General features: G+C 35.9%; 1 protein-coding gene across 1 annotated transcript in view; it reads right to left on the reverse strand.

Annotated features, from left to right (window-relative positions):
* Positions 1-226: 226 nt before the first annotated feature.
* Positions 227-19,882, reverse strand: part of TENT5D (terminal nucleotidyltransferase 5D) — a 27,343-nt gene continuing 7,687 nt past the window's right edge. The window contains exons 2-3 of the mRNA XM_025372996.1: positions 6,802-6,921; positions 227-3,027 (exon numbers count right to left, since the gene is read on the reverse strand). Of these exons, the coding sequence (XP_025228781.1) occupies positions 1,840-3,009 (1,170 nt within the window). The 5' untranslated portion in view covers positions 3,010-3,027; positions 6,802-6,921 and the 3' untranslated portion in view covers positions 227-1,839. The remainder of the gene's footprint in view (positions 3,028-6,801; positions 6,922-19,882) is intronic.

Raw genomic sequence — 19,882 nt, forward strand, 5'->3', positions numbered from 1 at the left:
ATCTAGCTTTCAGGCCATTCTTCCATCAGGACTTAAAGCTTCAGGAGAATACCATAAATATTTCGCTTTTTAGGAAAGAAGGAGTTTAAATTCTCAATGGGATCAAAGAAAGTTATGAGAGCACATGGGGTATGAGATATTTCCAAATAGCTTCAGAATTCTGCTACTCAGTATCAAATGCTACTCTGGAAAATACTGAACCCATACCCATGACATCACAATAATAGTCCTTTCATTTCTAAATATTTTATTGTATTTATAAATTATTTATTTGTCAAGAAAGTGGTAAGTCCATAGTGTTTTAAAGCTTCAGGGTTCTGTGATATATAATTCTTTAAAAATATACTGATGGCCACTCGTGCTGTGGTATAAAACATCTCAAAAATATTGGTTATTTGAAAATGCCATATTTGGTGTACTTCTGTCCAATATTGTAGTACAGTGAAGATAGGTTAAGCACAGTCTATAACTGGCAAATTATCAGGATACAACTGTCAGGTCACGTTGTGATAAAAAACATGTGATGGTCAATAAAAACTGAAATGGAAACTCAGAAAAAATCATAACCAAGTGGAAATATTGAAGTTTTCCAATGGCCTGATCCATATTAATTCAAGACAGCTCCCCTTCTGACACTTCAGATAATATTGGTCATGGATTATTTTCATTATGGGAAGAAAATACATTTTTAATCCCACTGGTAGATTTTTCTAGCAGCATACTTGATGTAGTAAGTATATATTTAGATATATTGTAAATATACACAGTTGTTGAATAAATTATAGTGTTATGCAAAAATTCACACAAGGAAGCACTTGAGTGGCATGTTAGAAAATGATCTTTGGTAAAGGCAAAATGGAAAACCTGTTTCATTTAGTTACAAAGAAAATATATTAACTTACTGAAATGGAATGTTTCTCAACATAAAAGATGTTTTTCAAATAGGCCACAAAATGGTAAATGCTATGGCTATAAACCTCTGCCTGTTTTTTCCTGTTTGCCATTTACAGTCTCTTTGTAGTAGTAAATGATGATAGAAAGCTTTCACATTCAGAGCTGGTCATTTTCATTTGTTTTAACTTATTTTGAGGGGCAAAAAACCCGGTATCTGATCTCAGTAGTAGTTGCACAGCTGTATGGTATTGTTATTCAAATCCACAAATTAACTAAATGTTTTATTACGTAGATGACAAATTACTAATGTCCAGGGCTTTCCAGAACCATTTTTTTTCCAGCATTCCTTTAAACTATAGAAGGATTTTTGTATCCGACCCAATTTAATTGTCAAAAATTGCTTGAAAGGTCCAGGGTTTTAATGTCTTCTGAATCTGTTGCTTTTGAAATTAGGCATTTCTGTTAAGTACTGAAAATGTATTGATGATATTATTCAATAGAAAAAAATAACTAAATGTAACAAAGGAACCGACTGAATATAAAAAATTTGGTACGTCACTGTACATCGTAATTTTAAAACACGAATCTGTCCTTTTATATTTTAGTCAAAGATGCAGGCATCTCTGATATGCTTGTCACAGTAAATTTGAAAGTCACAAGTAGTCAAAAGATTTGAAAATCATTTCAAGAGGAATACAACATTTGAAAGTTATTATAGCTAGTCAACATTTGAAAAACATTTAAAGTGGTTGGTTTATAGATATTGTATTTAATATGATGGCTTAATTGATCAAAAATTATTGGTAACTGCTATTCCATCAACTGTAATTGAAAATAATTGGTAACTTTACAAAAATAAGAATAGATCTTGAATTTTATATTTGGAAACTTGCTTTTAAGTGGTGTTTAATTAAAGCAAAGTTTCTATTGTTGCATGTGTATTTTTTAACCCATACCATTTGACCCATGAAAGTGCAGTGGGTAGTATGGCAGGAAGATAATGGGGGGTGGCTCAGATGTTACATAAGTAGGGTACCCTGCCTCAGCCACAAAGTACGGAGCAGGCTGATAAAAGCAAGTTACCTTTTCTGTATTGGGTAGAATATTCAGTTCTCCAAGTACTTTCAAAGCCATCATGGTGATCAGGTGGAGAATCTGTCTTCTTTCATGACGCATGAGACAAACGGTGCTTTCATTCACAACTCCACGCAAGGTCATAAGGTAGTCATACTTGGTCATTCCTTCACCTATGAAATGGTTGTGGAGGTATGATTCAATTTTCTTTTGTTGTTCTTCTATATGAGGAAAATCAATAAAGAATCTAGAGCACATGTAACGTTCTAGGTTTTTGATTTCTGACATACAGGCTGGTTTGAAGCCATGAACCAGCAAGTTGCAGTACTTCAGAAGGCCACCACCTCTAATCTCTTCAGGTTTCCTGGTAGATATGAGCTTGTGTTGCAAATGCGTCATTGCTTCCTGGAAGTCTCCATACATGCTTTCAGCTACCACAACAGGATAGGACTCTTTGGTTAGCTTGGCATTTTTGTCACTGTAGAAGTCTAACATGGGATCCAAAACAATTTGAAAGGAATCTACACTAAATTCAAACTGCCGTCTGAGTGAACTCACAAATTTTAGTTCTAAATTCTTTCCAGTGTTATTTGAAAGGGAGATAAGACTCCAACAATCATGCCCATTGCAAACCTTGATGAATTTCTGTACGTAAGCCTCTTTCATGATATCTGGGGAGATCTTTTCCTTCTTTACACCTTTTGGTAAAAAGTCAAGTAGACAACCTAGAACTGCATCCTTAACAACCTGAAATTCTTCGTTACTTGGAAGCTCAACACCAAAAATAATGTCCAGATCCTTATAGCTGATTCCATTATGGCTTGCAAGTATGTAACTTGCTATGGAACCATTCAATCTGGCATCTTTAACAATAATTCCTTGCCCTATGAGTTGATCTTTCACAACATGAATGATGTCTTTTGGTTTTACCTCCATTGTGGGGAAATTCCCCTTTCCATGAATTGGAATTACTTCATCTAACACTTGATCCAGTGTTATAACTTGATCCCAAGTGAGATTGGTGAATCTGATTTCAGACATTGTGAAGTCAGTAGATCACTAGACAGCAAGCAAAATATTGGGAAGAAATATGTTAGCACCTTAAAATCAATGCTAAAGCATATAAAAAAGTTAAAAATAGACTTACCCTCAACATAAATCATGATAATACTAGGAAGGAAACTACCAATATATTTAATCATATTTAAATATAAAAGTGAAATAAAAGCCACAATTATTATGTCAAAGATGTTAGATACATTGATGAATGCAAACAGATTTCTCAGGAATTTGCTGGAGTGACTGTTGATACAAAATGGTGGCCTTTTTCAATCTTTCTTCATGTAAATCCTACGATGATGGTATTTCTTTGGCAATATAAATTTTGTTCATGGGATAACCATGATGTATCATTGAGATTAATTATCATGATTTTAAAGTGAGATCAGTTAACATGTCTCTGTGTTAGAACCAATGGACTCAATAGCATAGTGTTTACAAACAATATACATAATCTTCAATCCCATAAGCATCAGATCACTCTCTCATATACTTTTCAGTTTCATACATATAACTACTCTTACTTTAAAGAATATTACTGAAGTCTTCTGTTAGAGTATGAGCTCCTTTAATTCCTTAATAAGGAAAGTACCAAATTTAACACCTCTTCTATGTGCCCAGTAGCCCTTTAAAAAATGTTAGTTGAAGGAATGTCAATTTAAAATGAAAAACAGATGAGATTACTAAATTTGTACCTGAAATGAGAATAAGAATATATAAACCTATAAGATTCCTAAGCTTTAAAAAATGTTCACTGTAGATTTGCAATATAATATGCTCAGATAATTTTATAGTTTAGGGAATTTTAGGAAGTTAACATTTTATAATGTATAGTAACACTATAAATGCAAGTAGATATAATCATGTAATTATGTACAATCACAGTGATTACATGGATCTTCAAGTACATTAATAAGCTGTCTAAACAAATAAATCTAGGAAAGTAAGTAACATTCAGCACGGATATAGTTTTGGGGTTAGGCATTTGTTCCTGACTTCCAGAAATAAAAAACAATATGAAGCTTAAGACAGATTTGTGTAGAAAGTATTCATATTTCACCTATCTAAGGAGCTATCAAAACAGAATATAAATATTTGAAATTTAGCATTATGTACTTCCCTAGTAGAACTACAGCAAATGGAATCATCTTATTTGACATCTACATGGACTAGTTTGATAGTACATGCATTTTGCAAAAGGCCAATTAAGCAACAGCATATCTGTGTTAGTGAGAAGGAAAAATTAAACCTATTCTGTTTCTCTGTATGAAATCCTTAGAAATACGAACTACAGACTGAATATTTATTTTTATTATATGATGAAACGACCCATGAAATAGGATGCTTGTTTTAAGCCACTTTAATGACTGTTTATACAGTTTTATCAGCCACGTGAATATCCAAATCAATCCTTAAAGACGGATGGATCAAACTGACTACATATCAGGCTTTCAGAATTTGATAACTTATCTATCCAATGAAATGATCTATATAGCATCTTTAGGACACTGGAAAGAGCAAGATGCTACATGAAGTGATACAACATGCAATGAGAACTGGTAATCTTATTTTCTAATTCCTTCTCCTGAAATTATCACTGAATTATTACAAGCTAACAGTTTGTTATACTCAAATTCTCAATCTAGAAAAAAATAGTTCATAATACTGGATGGCTTCATGTAAAGGTTTTAGGAAGAAAAACAATTTACCTAATACACATTTTTAAAATATCACATATAAACTATAAGATTTTAATTGATCATACAGCAAAAGTTCTAAAATTCCTTCTTCATGTGCAAATTTGTTTTGCAAATATACATTTTCCTTTCCTTAATGGCAAATTTCCATTGTCAATATCAGTAAAAATTTAAAAAAATTCAATGTTCTAATCCTAGGCCTACAGTCTCCATGTAAATCATCTATGATCTGAAAATAAAGGAAAACATTTATGTTGCTATATTGACATTACTGAAATTACCAAATTCTTTCCCAAACAAAAGTTGACAGGACCTTTATATACAAATAAAACCATTCAGAGACATAACTAAAATAAATCATTGCCAAAATGCAGAATTCCTTGATCAAAAGATATCCTTCAAACCAAGAAATACGAAGCCCTACTTAACATCTTGGATCTGTTCCTAGATACCAGGGAAGGGAGAAGACAGGATTTTGTTTCCCAAACAGAATCACAGTAAGATCTTGCAAAGATAAGAAAGTGGCCCAAAATTCAACCTCACTTTACACCAGGAAAGTGGTGTAGAAAAACTGTCCATCAGTGTGCAACTTTCCAATAGCCACTTAGTTATCTATGCTAGTGATTTCCAAACGTTCTAGTCTTTTCAATTATCTACAAGCTTTAAAAGCACACATATAAAATAGTTAGGGCCTAGCATTTCTTAATAATTACAGAAACAGTGAAGACAACTTGCTAGGATGTGGAGAAATGGTGTCCTTGCATGAGCAACACATTTTTCAACTGTCTAAATCAAGGCTTTAATAATCAGTTAGTTTTTTTTAACTTTTCTCTAGCCATAAATATGAAAGCTTGTTTTTAAAATCAAGTCTATTTTATTGACATATCATTACTAACTGACAAATTCTGAGTTACCATATCACTAACTACCTTTACTGTTATATAAGAAAATGAAAATTATAAATTTTTTAAATTAGCCCTAGAAAAAAGTGTAATTATGATAAAAATTTGTGATACATATGCACTCAAACATACATATACATATAGACATATATAAGCACAAAATATAATAAAATACATGTCACAATGGAGTAAATATAAGTGATTTGTACTGATCTGGAATCTATACATGCCTCCAACAAGGCTGACCTCTATTAACATGAATAATCAAGATTTGACAATAATGTTATGCTCTGTTTGGCACAGCTACTGTTCATTTTCACATAATGTACAATATCAATGTGTTATTAGTACAAATTTCAAATATAGCATTAAAGTAATAGGACTTATCTTAATGTAGATTATGGCTCCATATTTAATCACATATAGTAGAGTCAATCACCCATGTATCAAAAACAGCACATTAGAAAACTTGTTGGGAAACTTAATTTGAATTTTCTAAATCAAAAGTATGGCTAAATAGAAACTTTGGATGAATGTCATGGTAAAGGTGGAAAAACTGCAACAAAGCCACCCACATTGCTTATAATACTGTCTTGAATACAATCCAACTCTTAGTTACTGAAAGTGTGTTTACTGAGTGTGAATTATAAAGCTACATTTTCATGAGTTAAAATTCCAAATTCAAGGTAGAAACTCTTCAATAACTTTCTACATAAACCTCAACAGAAGCACAAAACATGAAATTTCTAATTATCGTTTTCAAAATGTGGAGATCAGCAGTTCACATTGCAGAATATTTAAAACTTCTTTTGGCTCCCTGTCTTCTCCCAATTTACTTATCCTTTAAGCTAACATTTTTCCCATCTAGCCTAACCTATTAGTATGCCTGTAATGTATCTGACTATAGTAAATGCCCAAATCAATACATTGTGGTTTCCATTATTCAACTGGTTAAATTCATCTGGGAATGCAAAGCAAAGCAAGCAATTTGCCAAGATATCACAAAAGACTGTGAATGGATATTTGTATAACAAATAAAATGTAATTGTTCTCCCTATTACAACCCTATGTTCCCTCTGACCATGGGAAAAATAGGAAGTTAGCCACTCTTTACCTGTCTATATTAATCTTAGAACTATATTTTCAAAGAGAATGAGAAAAGATGTCATACTTACATTGAAAGGATTACTTTCAAGAATGCAATATAGTTGAGTTAAAATGGTTATTCAGATCCTTCAGTGAAGATAGGAATTTTCGTATTATCACTGAATAAAGTCATAAACCAATCAGAAAAACTGCAAGATAATACAAGCAAAAATAAAGTTAATAGATATTATATACAAAAAATATAATGATGTCCCACAGCCAACAGTCCTGCAAATTATATATATACATACATACATGCATACACACACACATACATACACACAGATAAAATGATTGCTCTAAAATGATTGCTCTAAAATAGTGGTTGTCAAATTTTAACATAGCATGTTAAAATTTGACAACCACTATTTTAGAGCAATCATTTTATCTGTGTGTAAATACACAGATTTCTGGGTCCCACCTCTAGAGTTTCTAATTTAGCAGGTCAGATGTGGGGCCAGAATATCTGCATTTCTAATAACTTCCAAGATGATGCTGATGCTGCTGGTCAGGGAATGACACATTAAGAACTGCTACACTAAAGAAAACTGAGAAGAAATGGTAAAGGAAAAGTAGTCTCAATAGCAGTGCCTAGTCCCTCATATTTTGGCTATTTCTACTAAATTTAAAACATTACATTAAATAATACAGAAAATTCTAATCAAAGTGAATGCGCTTTTAAACCATAAACTTTTGAAAACATTTTAACAGTGCAATATTGTTTTGTGAGCTGGACATTAAGGCTAGTAGAAAGTCTTTCTAAAGCTTGTACGTATTGTGGTCCTAAATCTAATTAGTTCTCTTACCTATAATAAATGATTGTATACAAAAATGAATTCTTGTACTTTAGAAACTTTCAAGTTATATATCCATATATACCTACCTATAGACAAACAACAAGATTTTGGTCAGAATGTATTATATTTCACCAGTATAAAGAAGTATTAAACATGATTTGACTATGGGAAAGAGGTATTAGATATTTTATTTGACATATTGCATTTGTTTCCAAGAGAAGATATTAATGTCTGTGAGAAATAATGGTTCAGTATTTAATTAAACAATTATTTACTCATAATCAACCATTATCCCTTTAAAATACAGATACCTATTTCAGAAAAAATAGTATTTTCTTATATCAAGAAGAAAAGATGATACATATCAAATAATATCAATTTGATGTTTCCATGCTGTGTTCAATAAGATTGTAGAATACCCTGAATAGTATACTGCAATAAAAAAACTATAAAATAAAGTGTTAATCATCTCACAGAAGTCTCTTACATTGCTTTCACTCTGTCAAAAGTAAAACTTATATTATTACTTTAACCTAAAAGAAAACTACCATTGGTATTTTACTCATTCAATACTGAAAGGAACAACAGTAAATAAAATACTGATTTTGATACTTGTGAACCAATAAGCCAGGTAAGGTCAGACAGAGCCCTCACCCAGTCATTAACTTTGTGTCTGGCTCCATGATGAAAAATGTAAGATGTCTACTGTTTTGTCATTTTGCTCTTCAAAAATAAAGTTGTGATATCAGTTAACTAGTTGGATGCTCAAATCATATACTTTTAATAATTGTTGGGAAATACAGAGGGAGCTGTAAAAGGAATAAAGCATTAAAATAGCTATGTAGCAATAAGAGAAACCCTTTTAACCAAATTATCTTAACAGTGAAATTTGATTTTCTTTTCAACTATCAACACTGCAGATATCTTTTGTGCTTGTTTATTGTGCTAATCCAAAGCAAAAGGATACCAAAGATAGTAAAAGGCAAAGCAAGTGAGTTGTTTTAAATGGTTCAAAAGTGATCTCTGTACCAACAGAGAGCTCTAGAGCTTTAATTGCCTAATTATAGAGAAAGCTAATTAAAAGCAGAAATGTGTTTCCAATAGTCCTTATTGTATCAATAAGAATGAGACTGATAAAGAAAATGTGGCACATATACACCATGGAATACGATGCAGCCATTAAAAAGGATGAGTTCATGTCCTTTGCAGTGACATGGATGAAGCTGGAGACCATCATTCTCAGCAAACTAACACAGGAACAGGAAAACCAAACAACGCAGGTTCTCACTCATAAGTGGGAGTTGAACAATGAGAACACATGGACACAGGAAGGGGAACATCATACACTGGGACCTATTGGGGGGTGGGGGGCTAGGGGAGGAATAGCATTAGGAGAAATACCTAATGTAGATTACGGTTTGATGGGTGCAGCAAACCACCATGGCACGTGTATACCTATGTAACAAACCTGCACGTCCTGCACATGTATCCCAGAACTTAAATTATAATAATAATAAAAAAGAATGAGATTGAAAACAAATGTACTTTTAATATACTTTGCCTTGAAAAAGTCATTGATATTTTGCAGTTTTCTCTATATATCAAAGATTTCTCTAATTTTTCCAGATATCTTGAATCTACAATAATTGTACATATTTTCTTTTCTGAATGTCTACTATATTTAGTAGACATTCAGATATTCTATTTAATAGATACCCATATAACTTTGAAGTAATTCTTAGAATAGCCACCAAATTAGAATATATGCCCCTTTAAAGGGAGATATTATTCCATAGAATAATTTAGATTATAGGCTATGGAAAACTAGTAGTAGGGTGTAAAAAAAATAGAGGTACATATACTTAAAGTTGACCCCATGTTGTCCACCCCATCTTTAAATTAAGATTCCTAGTTGCAACACCTTAAGGCAGATACTTTATCTATGGTTGTAACACTAATTTATTCCTGTAATAGCTAAGGCTTTAAAATGTGTTTAAAATAAAATGGAAATTAAGAAGTTGAAAAGAGCCAGTTTTTATTTTCAATTAGGTTCATTAGTTTTTTGTTCCACTAACATCTGGATAAGTTTTGCTTACAAAAGAAAGAACTAAATCTGTGTTTAGAGTCCAATTGTAGATTCAAAATATTTAAAGGAACTTTGTTCTCAATAAAAAATAGCATTAACATTAAGCTCTGTAGACAACATATGAAGATCCTTTTATAAATACCATAATCAGAATATGTTCATCAGTTGTTCTAAATAGGCAGTTACTTTATCATCTGTTCAAAATATATATCTTGAGTAAAATTTGTTGATTGATTTTAATAATATGTTAGTCTGTCCCTCTTTGAGGATTTCTGTATTAATGCATTACATTAAAAATAATTATAAAGCAATCTTGAAACATATTTCAGGTTAAAATCTGGCAAAGGATGAAAGTTTTACATCAAAAAGTATAACAATTTAAATGAAAAACTGTTTTACATGTTTCCAATGTTTTTATCTAGGTAAAAAGTATAATATTTAGTTTATCTCTGTATTGTTGAATTTGGAGTTGTAATCTAGATGTGTGATATTGTAAAAGCCAAACACAACAAATTTAAATAAGTATGAGGAAGTCATAGTAAGACTAAGCTATTTGCATGCATATATTAAACTTTTATTATTGTGTAATTATAATTTTTATATGATTGACCACAATACTTGAATTGCACAAGAATACTTACATCACAAAATACTGTATCATTTATGCTATAATACATTGTGGATGTTAACACTGTTGATGTGCTGAGTCTATAGCATTCAAAGTTTCAGAACGGAGTTCTCAATAACTGTTCACTTATATAGTATTAGTCATTTTCAAATTTCATTCCAAAAAATGACTCACATTACTATAGATAATGCTAAAACAACTCCAATTTGGGTCAATTCACAAACTTATTTTAGTTGCAATAAGGTTCATATACCAAAACAATACTTGCAAAAATTCACTTGTCCAGGACTCTACTAACGAATGTGTTCATTTCCAAAATTTATAGCCACTCACAAACGTACCTCAGATAATTGTGAAGCTTGAAAAAGAGATGTTTATTTTTAATTCTTAATTAAAAATGTCTTTAATTATATTTAAAATGAAGTTATTTCACGCACTTTTAACTACTATATATGGGGTAATGCTCGGAGATGTATGTAGGCAATGTTTTTCAGGGTTGACCCATGCTAGGAGGAGGAGAGCTTCAATTTATCTTGTACCAAAAGATGATGGGAGTGTTAAAGATTTTAGTTTCTATTCAGACCTATGAGAAGGCAGGCATATACTTTCCATGTTAGTGCTATTTATATCCTGCTCTGTCATTTCTTTTTAACTTTATGATCATCGCTTTTAAAATACTATGCTTAGCTCCATTTCCCTTCTTTTGTTTGTTTGTTTGTTTGTTTTGTTTTTTGAGACAGAGTCTTACTCCATTCCCCAGGCTGGAGTGCAGTGGCGCGATCTCGGCTCACTGCAACCTCCACCTCCCAGGTTCAAGAGATTCTCCTGCCTCAGCCTCCTGGGTAGCTGGGATTACAGGTGCCTGCCATCATGCCCGGCTAGCTTTTTTATTTTTAGTAGAGATGGGGTTTCACCATGTTGGCCAGGCTGATCTCAAACTCCTGACCTCAAGTGATCCATCTGCCTCAGCCTCCCAAAGTGCTGTGATTAGAGGCATGAGCCACCATGCCTGGCCTCCATTTCCCATTTTAAGAGTCAAAGTGTTCTTACTGACAGAGATTTACACAAATTCCAAGTTTCCTGTCATTTGATGTATAGAGAAATAACTTCTTGAAATTCTTACATGTAGGTGGAACCATACTACAAGATCCTTGACTTAAGAGGCTTAGGTGAAAGATTCATTGGAATAATTAAAATAAACATGCTAGGCATCTATAAACATGAAGAGAAAATAGCATACAGGTCCCAAAAAGGAACAGTTCTCAATTTAAGAGCTTGGTGCGCAGAAGCTTTCCCCAGGCTAAACTTCTGAGAAATCTTACCACATTCTTCTCACTCTGCCCTAACCCAGATAAATACAATTCTTGCTGTGTTCACTTGTTTGTATTGCTATGGCTGTTATCTATTGCTTCTAAGGATAAAAGTGTACACTGTTATAAGTAAATGATTGCCTGGTTTCTTTCAGGTTTAGCACCATTCCCTTGTAGTGTGGCAGCAAGAGAGAAAAGTTAGGCAGTTAGGGTGGGTCCTTGGTAAAACTCCTTTAAGCAGAGAAACAGCCTGAAAAATCAGGCTGCAGGCACAGATAAGAAAACTTGCACAAACCTCTGGCCCACTCAGATAAACGAACAAGGCCCAACATAGAAATGCCTTTATTCTTTGTGCCTAAGATATGCCCACAGCCACTTTAACAAGGGAACAAGGCTCAGCATAGAAAAGCTTTTGTCCTTTGTATAACCAGCAGGCTTCAAGGAAATAGTCTCTTCTCCTTTTGTGGGCATATACATGGTGTGTTCTGGTGGGTTCTGGTGGTCACTTTCATTTCCTTTTCTGGACAAGCTTTGGACTGTGAGCCCAGTCTCTATGTATCATCACTTCAGCTCCTGATTGGTCCCAGGGCCAAGCTTTCACTTCAGCTCCTGATAGGTCCAGGCTAAGCTAAGTAGCCCCTATGAATCATCACTTCAGCTCCTGATTGGTCCCAGGCCAAACTAAATCACACTTTCTCTAAGCAAGCCTACAGATTAAGCATATTCCTTCCCTTCCCAGTCCATAAAAACCCTGGACCCCAACCTCATGGTGGGCAACCAATTCTGGCACCACTCTCTGCTGCAGAGAGCTTTCTTCTTTCACTTATTAAACTTTCGCTCCAATCTCACCCTTGTTTCTGCACTCCTTAATTCTCTTGGACATGAGACAAAGAACTCCAGGTACTATCTCAGACAATGAAGTACTGCTACGTATTTTGGTGCATTGGCAAAAATACAACATATTTTACTGCATTGGCTGGGAAGAAAGGGATTCAGCTAAAGGATAAGAGCAGACCATTAACTCTTTACTTTCATTTCCAAGGCTTCTTATCCTAAGTATTTTTTCTCTCAAGAGCAAACAAAAACAGTGAGTCCCTTTCAGCCAGTTAAAAATGAATAGTGTGGCTGCCAGCCTTAAGACTCAGGGGAAAGGCTTGCTGGAGAGAACTTTTTCAATCTCCCTTTGCCCTCACATGTTGAAAATGTTGACTCTGTTCCAATCCAGTTTCCTTTCACAAAGGACCTAATGTCACGTGAGGCCAGAAGGAGGTCCTCGGGGCAACTGAAGGCATCTGGCTGAGGCTACACTTCAGTGTTACCTGGAAGCCCTTGGACTAACTCCTGTCACCAACAGCCCATTAGGGAATTGGCACAGGGACTTCCAGTCTTTTTCTATCACATTTTCCTTCTTTCTTTTTGCAACTATCATGTTTCCTATCCCTGCTTTGTATGCAATGTTGTAGATGTTTTTGCAACCTGGGGATATAGTCTTATTGGGCAAAGTCAGCTGGAGCCTTAGGAATGTAATTCAACAAATTATTGTCTCTGTGGTTTCCTTAAAACGGGGGATTCCAAGACCTGAATCTGAAAACCTATTTATCTCCCAACAATAGCACTCAATGGAGTTAAACAGGAAGCTATTTCTCCCCAAGCAACTATCCCCCCACTTCATTTAAGCTGTTCCTTTTCCCATGTGAGAAGCCAGCACTGCCCAGCAGAACTAAAATACTTTTCTATGAAACAAGTTGATATGGTTTGGCTATGTCTCCACCCAGACTTCATCTTGAATTCCCATGGGTTGTGGGAGGGACATGGTGAGAGGTAATTGATTCATGGGGGAAGTCTTTCCTGTTCTGTCCTCATGATATTGAGTCTCATGAGATCTGATGGTTTTAAAAAGAGTGTTTCCCTGCACAAGTTCTCTCTCTTTGCCTGCTGCCATCCATGTAAGACGTGACTTGCTCCTCTTTGCCTTCCAACATGATTGTCAGGCATACCCAGACATGTGGAACTGTAAGTCCAATTAAATCTCTTTCTTTTGTAAACTGTCCAGTCTCAGGTATGTCTTTATCAGCAGCATGAAAACGGACTAATACACAAGTTAATTTTCTTCTGCTGGGAGACATACTTTAAGACAGCCTATCAAGCCCTAAAACCCTCTAACTTTTGTCAAAGTTTTTATCTAACAATTCAGACCTTACAGCTCCATCTAGTGGGATGGAATTTTTCTCCTTAGGGAGCCTTGTCAGCTCTTTGCCCCAAATTTCTAGTTCCCCAATTTTTTTCTCTCTTACATCCCTCTATCAGTCATCAGGCCCTGTACCCTATTTGTAGTCAGAAAAACTCCACTTTCAATAGCCAGGAGGAAGCCATCCTGGTAAGACAGATTCCAGCCTTGATGCTGCCCCCATCAAAGGCAAAACAGCCATTCAGTCTTTGTGTTCTTTTAAGGCACATGCTCTGCATATAACTACACTGGCATTTAAACAAAAATGGGATTTTATGTTTGGAAGTCAATTGGTGCCATTCTCTGGAATTCTAATGTTTCACTGGGGCCATAGGAAGGGAAACCAGAGCTAGTATTAAAACAATCCCTCCGTTAAAGAGTCTTGCCCAAATTCAACTACTACATAATCTCTCTCAGGCCACTAGGGTACCTTGGGAGCCTCATGGGCCAAGTGGGTCTAGGAAACCAGCAAGATGGAGGGCTAGGGTCACTCTGGGTCACTCAGAAAAGAGAAAGGAGACACCTTCCCCCCTCCTCTTTTCTAGTTGGGTAACAAACCATCTGCAGTCTGTACTCCTCTTGAGTGCATTCTAAAACTCCTTTGACCCTAGGACTCTAGGAAACTCCTTTGACCCTAGGACTTTAAAGAAACAAAAACGGCATATATTCTATTGTCCAAGCACGTGGCCATCTTACCAACTGCAGGAGGGAGAGAAGGCCTGGCCTCCTCAGGGAAGTGTTAATTTCAACACTATCCAACGACTAAATCTTTTCTGCAGACCGTAGGGCAAATGGTCTGAGGTTCCCTACATACAAGCTTTCTTTGCCTTGCAAGATAACCCAGATCTTTGTAAGCACTGTAAAATTAATCCTGCCCTCTTGGCAGTCATATCAGCCAAGCCTACAAAAAGTAACTCCCCAAAGTCAGAAAAACAAACCCCTGGGTAACTCTCAAATGCAACTTTTAAATGCCCTACCTTTCCCCCTTATCCAGGGCCCCCAGCAGTCATATCATCAGCTCCTCTGGCTGTAACACCCAAGAAACCCCCAATTTCGCTGCTGTTTCTGCAGGAAATGACCAATGGACATGGTACTATTGGGGTTCAAGTTCCCTTCTCATTGCAGAACCTTAAACAAAGGGGGTCCCAGGCAAGTTTTCTAATGACCCCAATAAGTATATAAAGGCCTTCCAAAATCTAACCCAAGTGTTTAATCTTGCATGGGGAAATGTTTTGTTACTCCTAGCCAAACCCTAATGGCTGCCAAAAAACAGGCAGCCCTACAGGCAGCAGAGAGATTCAGAGACAAACACCATGTCTCCTATAGCCAGTCAACAGAGAAATCCAGTCAAAAGGGAAAAGACGGTGAAGAAGGAAAAAAAAAAAAAAGCAGGATCCTCATTCCCAATAGAATGCAGAGAACCAGAACCAAACATCTTAATTACTGTAAACTGTCTTTGTTAAATAAAAAACCAGATGGCCTTTTTAAAAAGGCTGAGAGAAACTTTAGTGAAACACACCTCCCTATCTCGTAATTCAGTTGAGGGACAGATAATCTTAAAAGACAAATTTATTACCCAGGAAGCCCCTGATATCAAAAGGAAACTACAAAAGCAGGCTATGGGACCAAAGAGTACCTTATAAAAACCTCCTGAAGGCAGCCTCCTCGGTCTTTTACAACAGAAACCAGGAGGAGGCCCAGGAAAAAGAGGGGAAACACAAGAAAAGAACAGAAGCAGTAGTGGCCACTTCACAGGTCTATAAAATCCAGAGTCCTGGCTGGGTGCAGTGGCTCATGCCTGTAATCCCAGCATTTTGGGAGGCCGAGGCAGGAAGATCACTTGAGGTCAGGAGTTCGAGACCAGTCTGACCAACATGGTGGAAAAAAAAAAATACAAAAATTAGCTGGGTGTGGTGGTGGGGACCTGTAATCCCAGCTACTTGGGAGGCTGAGACAGGAGAACTGCTTGAACTCAGGACGTGGAGGTTTCAGTGTGCCACTGCATTTCAGCCTGGGCAACAGAGCAAGATTCTGTCTCAAAAAACAAACAACAACAACAACAAATCCAGAGTCCCCTGGTGCACCTGCTAATTGCTATCAGTATGGCAAACCAGAACACTTCAAAAGGGAGTGCCCAGGCAATAAAAAAGCTACCTCAACTCTGTCCAGCTTGTGGTAGGGACCACTAGAAGGCAGACTGTCCCCAGAGGTGCAAGTCACCAGGTCCAGGGCCTGTCTCACAAATGATCCAGTAGGACTAATGGGTCCTGAGGCTCAACTCCCCGGCTCCATCAACTCAGACTGCCATTATGACCCAGGGACCCTGGGTAATTCTGGAGGTAAAAGGGAGGAAGGTAAACTTCCTTCTAAACACCGAAGCTGGTCTTTCTGTTCTCCTCCCTAATCCAGGCCTCCCTTCCTCCTATTGCACAATCGTGAAGGGCTTTGCACTAAAAGCTCTTCATAATTTCTTAGCTAAAAGGGAATATAGGGCCTCAAAATCTAAACCTCAGCTGTGTCAGACTTCAGTAAAGTACGTGGGTCAGCCTTATCAAAAGGGATGAGAGCACCAGGTGAGAAAAGGATTAAGCCCATTTCCTTTAACAGTTAAAGAGGATTCTTAGGCATTAATGAATTTTGCAGACTGTGGGTACCTGGGTACAGTGGAATAGCTCATATACCACCTCATGAAAGAAACTCGAGCAGATAAAACTCACTCCCTAACTTAAGAATATAAAACTCAAAAGCTTTTAACCAGTTAAAGCAAGCCTTGCTTGAAAGCAGCAGCCTTCTTCAGTCTTCCCATAGGGAAGGCATTTAATCTCTATGTATCAGAAAGGAAGGTGATAACCCTGGAAATTTTAACTAAAGCTCAAGATGCAGCTCAACAATCAGTGGGCTATCTAAGCAAGGAATTTAACTTAATGGCTAAAGGATAGCCAGCCTGCCTCTAAGAAGTTGCAGCGGTGGTTTTGCAGGTGCCAGAAGCCAACAGGTTAACCATGGGGAATAACTTAACTGTTTATACCCCACACAATATAGCAGGACTGCTGTCCTCTAGGGAAAGTCTCTGGCTAACAGACAATCACCTCCTCAAATATCAAGCTTTGCTGCTAGAGTGATCTGCAGTCAACCTAAAAACCCCACCTTGTCTGAATGCAGTCACTTTCTTCCAGAGAAAACTAGAAAACCTAAACATTACTGTGAACAGATAGTGGTATAAACCGATAAAAGAAATAATAAAAATCACTGTTTATATTCTCTGTAGTTTTAATAAAAATAATTTTCTTAAAAAGTTCTCAGCTAAATTAAAAGTGGATATCTAAGTTATAGGTATATTTTTAAAGGCCTTTATGTTTTTTCCTCTTCATAAATGTTGTTTTTCTGGAAAAAGCTTTTTCTCAGTCAACTGATTTATTTTTCTCCACTCTGTATTGCCACTCTTGGTGCATGCATAAAAGGCCCTAGGATAACTGCTGGTAACCCAGGACTCCTTGAGAAAACAGAAAAGTCACCACAAATCCCATCTTGGGAAAAATATCTGTTTTCCTCATTAAACCCCTGAAATTAGAGGCAAATAAATACCTCTCAAAATCTGTTTTCACCTTCCAGGTATACCTGTTTATCAGGCCGCAGAAACTACATACTTTCTGAGCCCTATTCTTAAATGGTTCCACCCTAAGCTGCTGGATTTTCTTCTGCCTGGCTGTGTAGTTATACATGTGTTGCACGTGTAATGTCTATTTAAAAAGAGCTCTATTTAATTAACTTGAAAAAGGAACATCACACACCGGGGCCTATCACGGGGAGGGGGGAGGGGGGAGGGATTGCACTGGGAGTTATACCTGATGTAAATGATGAGTTGATGGGTGCTGACGAGTTGATGGGTACAGCACACCAACATGGCACAAGTATACTATGTAACAAACCTGCATGTTATGCACATGTACCCTAGAACTTAAAGTATAATAAAAAAAAAAAAAAAAGAAAAAGGATAAGCACTTGGATCAAATATTTTTTAAAGGGAAAAATAAAAGCTCTGGTACCTTTCAGTTCATATGACTTTAATCTTTAAAAACTAAAAACAGCCTTAAAGATTACTGGTAAAATGCAAATATCTTCAAAATATAAATAGGTAGTCTAAATTATGCAAGTCACATACTAGTTTTGCTAAATATTTTAAGGTTTTAAACTGCTTCTTTGGCGTTTAAAAACTGTTCAACTTGCCTGTTTCACAATGGGTAATGTCTGGGGACATACGAAAGTAACCATGCCCCTAATAATGCTGAAAAAAGTCAAACTTTATCTGCACCTACTATATAATTAAAACAACTTACCAAGTTTTACATTAAAGTTTAAAAATTGCTAAGAGTTACCATTATAACATGTAATTAAGTCTACTGTGTTAGTCTATTTTCATGCTTCTGATAAAGGCATACCTGAGACTGAGAAAAAAAAAGAGGTTTAATTGGACTGACAGTTCCACTTGGCTAGGGAGGCCTGAGGATCATGGTGGGAGGTGAAAGGCACTTCTTATATGGTGGCAGCAAGAGAAAATGAGGGAGAATCAAAAGTGGAAAGCCCTGATAAACCCATCAGATCTCGTGAGACTCATTCACTATCATGAGAATAGCACAGGAAAGACCAACCCCCAGGATTCAGTTCTCTCTCCCTGGGTCACTCTTACAACATGTGGGAATTCTTGGAGATACAATTAAAGTTGAAATTTGGGTGGGGACAAAGCCAAACCATATCAACTACTGCAAATGGATTTACATGCAAGGTGTGTGAAAAAAGTAAAATGTGTTTTTACTAAAAAAATTGTAAGAAGGCATGGAAATGTACATTTTGCCTAGGGATAAAGAATTTTCTCAAATAAAGCAGAAGATTTAAGCAAACTATGGAAAAAAACTGTATGAATTAATCTTACCATGAAAACTCTGTACACACATATTAACTAAATTCAAAAGAGTATTACATATATTTTTCTTTAAGTTCAGCATTAAAATAAAAGCACAACAAGGTACTCTTTTCAGCAAAATGTGTAAAGGGTTATAAAATGTTTGTAAAAGTCTCACATCATGATCAAACTGGTTAAAATTAAATATAATTGTCCATAAGGTTTCATTAAAATTGGGGTTAACATTAATAGTTAACTAATGCAAGGGTAAAATTTGGTTCTTTCTCTTGAACAGGATTTTCATGTAATACTAAAGGCTAATAAAAGGTTTTTGAGTTTTCAAATTTTTAAGTCATCATTTTAGAAAAACAAATAACTTATGGTAATCTAAAACTCCATTCATAACATCAAGTGTTTTAGATCAATAACATATTTAACAGGCTTCCCAAAATCAATTGTCTTTCCTGACATCTAGCTTTCAGATGCTACAGAGGGTCTCTGGAATGTCCAGAAAACAGGTAAACAGAATTATTTAACATGTTTAAATACATGGAATTGCCAAAGTAATGTTTAATCTTCTTCAGGTTATATTTCAGTAAATATTATTATTAATTAATTTATTTATTTTGAGAAACAGTCTCACTCTGTTGCCAAGGCTGGAGTGCAGTGGTGCAATCTCGGTTCACTGCAACCTCCACCTCCCGGATTCAAGCAATTCTCCTGCCTCAGCCTCCTGAGTAGCTGGAATTACAGGTGCCCACCACCACACCGAGCTAATTTTTGTATTTTTAGTAGAGATGGGGTTTCATCATATTGGCCAGGCTGTTCTCAAACTCCTGACCTCAAGATCTACCCACCTCAGCTTCCCAAAGTACTGGGATTACAGGCATGAGCCACCACACCCAGCCTTCAGTAAATATTATTAACATATGTTATAAAACCATATAGGATGTCTATTATAACAAACTGTCTCTCAGACCACAGTGCAATCAAACTAGAACTCAGGACTAAGAAACTCAATCAAAACCGCTCCACTACATGGAAACTGAACAACCTGCTCCTGAATGACTACTGGGTACATAACGAAATGAAGGCAGAAATAAAGATGTTCTTTGAAACCAATGAGAACAAAGATACAACATACCAGAATCTCTGGGACACA

The sequence above is a fragment of the Theropithecus gelada genome, chromosome X (assembly GCF_003255815.1).
Source record: "Theropithecus gelada isolate Dixy chromosome X, Tgel_1.0, whole genome shotgun sequence".
Classification (NCBI taxonomy): domain Eukaryota; kingdom Metazoa; phylum Chordata; class Mammalia; order Primates; family Cercopithecidae; genus Theropithecus; species Theropithecus gelada.